General features: G+C 58.3%; 1 protein-coding gene across 1 annotated transcript in view; it reads right to left on the bottom strand.

Annotated features, from left to right (window-relative positions):
• Positions 1-3,990, bottom strand: part of LOC113203428 (uncharacterized) — a gene marked incomplete at its 5' end in the record, with an annotated part of 6,688 nt that extends 2,698 nt beyond the window's left edge. Inside the window, 2 exon segments of the mRNA XM_052276427.1 lie at positions 3,210-3,320; positions 3,837-3,990. Coding sequence (XP_052132387.1) covers positions 3,210-3,320; positions 3,837-3,948 — 223 coding nt within the window.
• Positions 3,991-4,107: the final 117 nt, after the last annotated feature.

Below are 4,107 nucleotides of genomic sequence, written 5' to 3'. Positions count from 1 at the left end.
CCCCGTCTCCGCCCCCTTGCTCACACAGTCAGCTGGTCGCCAGCCAAGGGCGCTCATGGGCGTCGAGATTCCACTAAACGTGCAAAGGACGTCTCGCCGGGGTGGGTCACGTGCACATGACAGAGAGGCCCGGGGCCAGGGCTGTTACGTGGCATGGGGGGGGGGTATAATGTGACACAGTCCTCTTACGAGGCACCCAGCGCACACGCATCACACATGATGGGACTGGAGGGTTGAACCCATGCCACTCCCTCCGCAGGACCTCATCCGGATCGACGGATTACTCCCCCTCCACCCAGCTTCCCATTCTATTGCTGCCGGAGAAAGCCATGCGAATTCAAATCCGAGTGGTGGTGGAGGGAGAAGGGGAGCCAAAGGAAAGGAATTGTACTACTGTAGTCCCGTCCGTAGGGATGGCAAATCGGGCAAGTCGCTACATAATCCCTTCAGGATAACGTAAGGCTAAGGGCCAAGGGGCAGGGCAGAGCAAATGGAGGATTGGGGGAGCCCGGGTGCAAGGATCTAAAGCTGCAGTCCAAACTACAGTTTCTAGTAATATGGAGTTAAGCTACAGTTTAACTACAGTTTACGACTGTAGTACCAAGTGTAGATCCTTCGATCTGGGAGGGGAGGGGGGGGGGTGGCAGATGCGTCATCCTCCATGAACGACCACGGAAGAGAAATCGGATTCCTATATAGGACGGTGGATGAGAGGGGGGAGGGGGTGCAAGGCGCGCGGATTACATAACCTTGTGCTTAATATTTAGCGCAAGGTTATGTAATCCGCGCATTGCACCCCCTCCCCCTTTCACCCACCGTATTTCACTCCACTCCGAGCGAAGGTTGAGGGTGGGTGGACCGGAAGGTGTCCGCGCCGGGGAGCGACGTATCGTGTGACTCCAATCATGCCGTGCTCCATATCACTTTCAGCCCCAACTCCCTCTCATCTAGTACCCGGCTCCATTTCACCGACCCCCCCCCCCCCACTCTCTCTCCACAACCCCGCACCTCCTCGTAACTCGGCGATAGGAAGTCTCGAAGCTGCAAGCGCGGTATGCTGGATGCCCCTCCTCCCCCTCCTTCCCTTCCTTATCCCTGGGGGGGATTCGCCTGCTCGTACGTGACCACCATCCTGAAGGGGGAGGCCGCGGCAGGATAGGTGGGGTGAGGGAGTTGAGTTAGACGGGGATAAATGTGGGCTCACGGTGGCGGGCGCAGTCCGTGCGGGGGCCATAGGGGCGCGCGCGCGGCGTACACGGGGCATTTAGTGTCCCAAGGCCGGGGACGTGCCGCTGCCACGGCCTGGCCAGCCCGAGGGGGAAGTCCGAGCCGAGTCAGTGTTAGGCGTGTCTCTTCTCTCTAACCACGGTTCTCAAGAGAGGTCATTTCCGGTTACGCTTTTCTTTCGCTCTTGTCTCATTAATAGCCGTCGGCGCCATAGGACGCCACCGCGGTGGCCATGGACGGGACCAGGTCGATCCTGGCCGCCCCAGCTCGTAGAGCCGCCGCTGGGCCCAGGGCCCAGGGCCTAGACCAGCGGCGGGACGAGCGGTGAGAGCTAAATCAAATCTGCGGTGAGCGAGGGTGGCGGGGGGCGGGCAGGTGAGGGGGGGAGGAGGGAAGGAAAGCCCGGAGAGGACGGAGCGTGGTTATTTTGGAGCGTCCGCCTGGTTGGTCGGCGCCCCGCCCCTGCTCACCGTGCCCCCTGCGTCGCACTGATGTGAGTGCGCCCTGGCGTAAAGGGTGGAGCAGAAACACGGGCTCTCCCTCTCTCTCTCTCTCCCACCCCTTTCTCTCTCGCTCTATCCCAACGCTCTCTCCCCGCTCTCCGTCGTCCTCGCACTCTCCCCGCACGCGCGTGCTGGGGGCGCGACAGGTCAGCAGTCTGGCACTCACGCCTTCGCTCGCAACACCCGATACATTATACCACGGCGGGTGGCACAGCGAGCCCCGCCAGCCTGGCTCTCACAGGGAGTGGAGGGCCTCCTCGGGGAGGTACGGTCAACACGCCATTTTCGGAGTGGAGCAACACCTCTTTCGTCCAAGGCAACACTAGGGCCGCAAACCCACCAGACGCGTGTGTATGCTGTAGCAACTGGTCCAGGGGAGCTCGCTCTACTACCGCGGGTGGGAACCCTCCCTGGGGGAGAAGAGGAGGAGAAGGGGAAAGGGGAGCCATCGACAGCGGGGTGCGTTCCGCTGGGGGAAAGGAATTGTGCGACCAGCCAGCGCCAGAGCAGCCAGCCCCGCCCAGCCACCCCTTCTGGAGGGCCCCGTCTCAAATGGATCCACCTTCTCCCTCTCCCACTGTAGGACTCTATACGGGCGCGTCGATGCTGGGGAGGGCTTGCTTGGGACTTCCGCCGACAGTCCGCCAGGGCGGGCGGAGCGGCGCTATAGCATCCGCAGTGAATGAAGAGCGACAACGCCAGCCCTAACCAACGCCCATTCTCTGTGCTGGGCTGGCGCGGAGCTGGTCGATGTAACTGTACCGATGAATGCGAAAAGATACTGAGGCTTTGCTTGCTCCCCGCGTCGCTCCACCGCTTGCGGACGCCGCCCAACCGCCCCGCCCTTTTTGGATGGCTTGTCTTATTCCTTGCGACGTGACCACTATGTTGCCACGCTCCCATGTTCATTCATAGGCACCGATGATGAGCCTCAAGGAACGTGTCACCAAATACATTTTGGCCTTTCTCGGTGGGGATCGGATCGGGCAGTCATGCTTATCTTCTTTGGGTTTCAATCGTGTCGTAGTGGAATACCCTATCAAGGGAGCTCGGCGCCTGCGAGGCTCAGGATAGGCCACCCCACGCTACACGCGTGCAATGCTGGCAATGTTTTGCCTACCCAAAAGGCGGTATGATAGCTTTCTCCATGTGCCCCCCCCAATCATTCACAGACGCCCCCACTAGTATAGAGGGCATTCATTTCCATCACAGTTATTGACAATTGACAATTGTAGGGTAGATTATATTCCAGACACTCTCGCGGTCCACAAGGATCCGGGACTGCCAGGGTGGTTTCGTCGCATGAAAGCGACCACATTTTCGGCTAGTCATGCCTAAATGAATGTTTGAGCCTCCTTGACCAAAGCTACCCCGGTTTACGATTCTTCAAAACCACGTTCTAGTATTACATGATACATCCGGCAAAACCTGCCTTTGAGAAATGAGGAATATTTTTTAGGTGAAACGTTTGACACTCACCCTGCGTCTCGCCCTGGTGCAGCCTGGGGGCGAGCAGGGTGGGCACAAGCGCGGCGGCCACGGAGGAGGCGAGGTTGGAGTAGGGCGCCAGCATGGCCAGCTGCATGATGCCTGCAACAGGTTGGCGTGAGCCTTGGTGTGAGCGCGGGCGGTCGTGGCCGACGCGTCCTGGCCCCCGGGTCCGCGGCAGGCCAGGACTGGCCCGCAGCAGAGAGGGCTACATGCGATATGCAGGGTGGTCCATAGACCCCTTCCAATATTTTTTTCTTATACTGTACTGTCGTGCGAGCAGGTTGCATACTCACACGAGGCCACAAGGCGCCGTGGTGAGCGACGGTAGGCAAGACCACCCGCACGCCTGCATGCGGTGGTACAGTACAAGCAAAATAAAGGAGTCGAATGGACAACCCTGTACCAGGTGTAACTGTGATGCGTAGCAGTGTTGTGGGTTTGCCTACTCTTTACACCGGTTAGGGGCCATGGCCACTGCGACCATATTGAGTATGCAATCCCGCAACACTGCTGCGTACTTACAGTTACACTTGGTACAATCGTTCTCACTCTCTAAAAAAATATTTAAAATAAAAAGAAAAAAACACACACACACACACAAGGGAATTGTCGTACCCTTGGCGTGGCAGTCACTGGGGTCCCGCTGCAGCAGGACGCCCTGAGGGACCCGGTTCAGCAGCCTGCGCACGTGGCCGCTCAGCGACAGGAACGAGACGAACAGCACCATGGCCCAGCACGCGAACAGCGTCTCGCCCGCGTACTTGAAAGGCTGCAACAGGATGTGCATATTGGTGTGAATGAATGAATGAATGAATGAATGAATGAATGAATGAATGAATGAATGAATGAATGAATGAATGAATGAATGAATGAATGAATGAATGAA

This window comes from Frankliniella occidentalis, unplaced genomic scaffold (assembly GCF_000697945.3).
Source record: "Frankliniella occidentalis isolate FOCC.00 unplaced genomic scaffold, Focc_3.1 Scaffold2927, whole genome shotgun sequence".
In the NCBI taxonomy this organism is placed as follows: domain Eukaryota; kingdom Metazoa; phylum Arthropoda; class Insecta; order Thysanoptera; family Thripidae; genus Frankliniella; species Frankliniella occidentalis.
The sequence above is the reverse complement of the archived record's forward strand: the minus strand, read 5'-3'. Positions and strand labels throughout refer to the sequence as shown.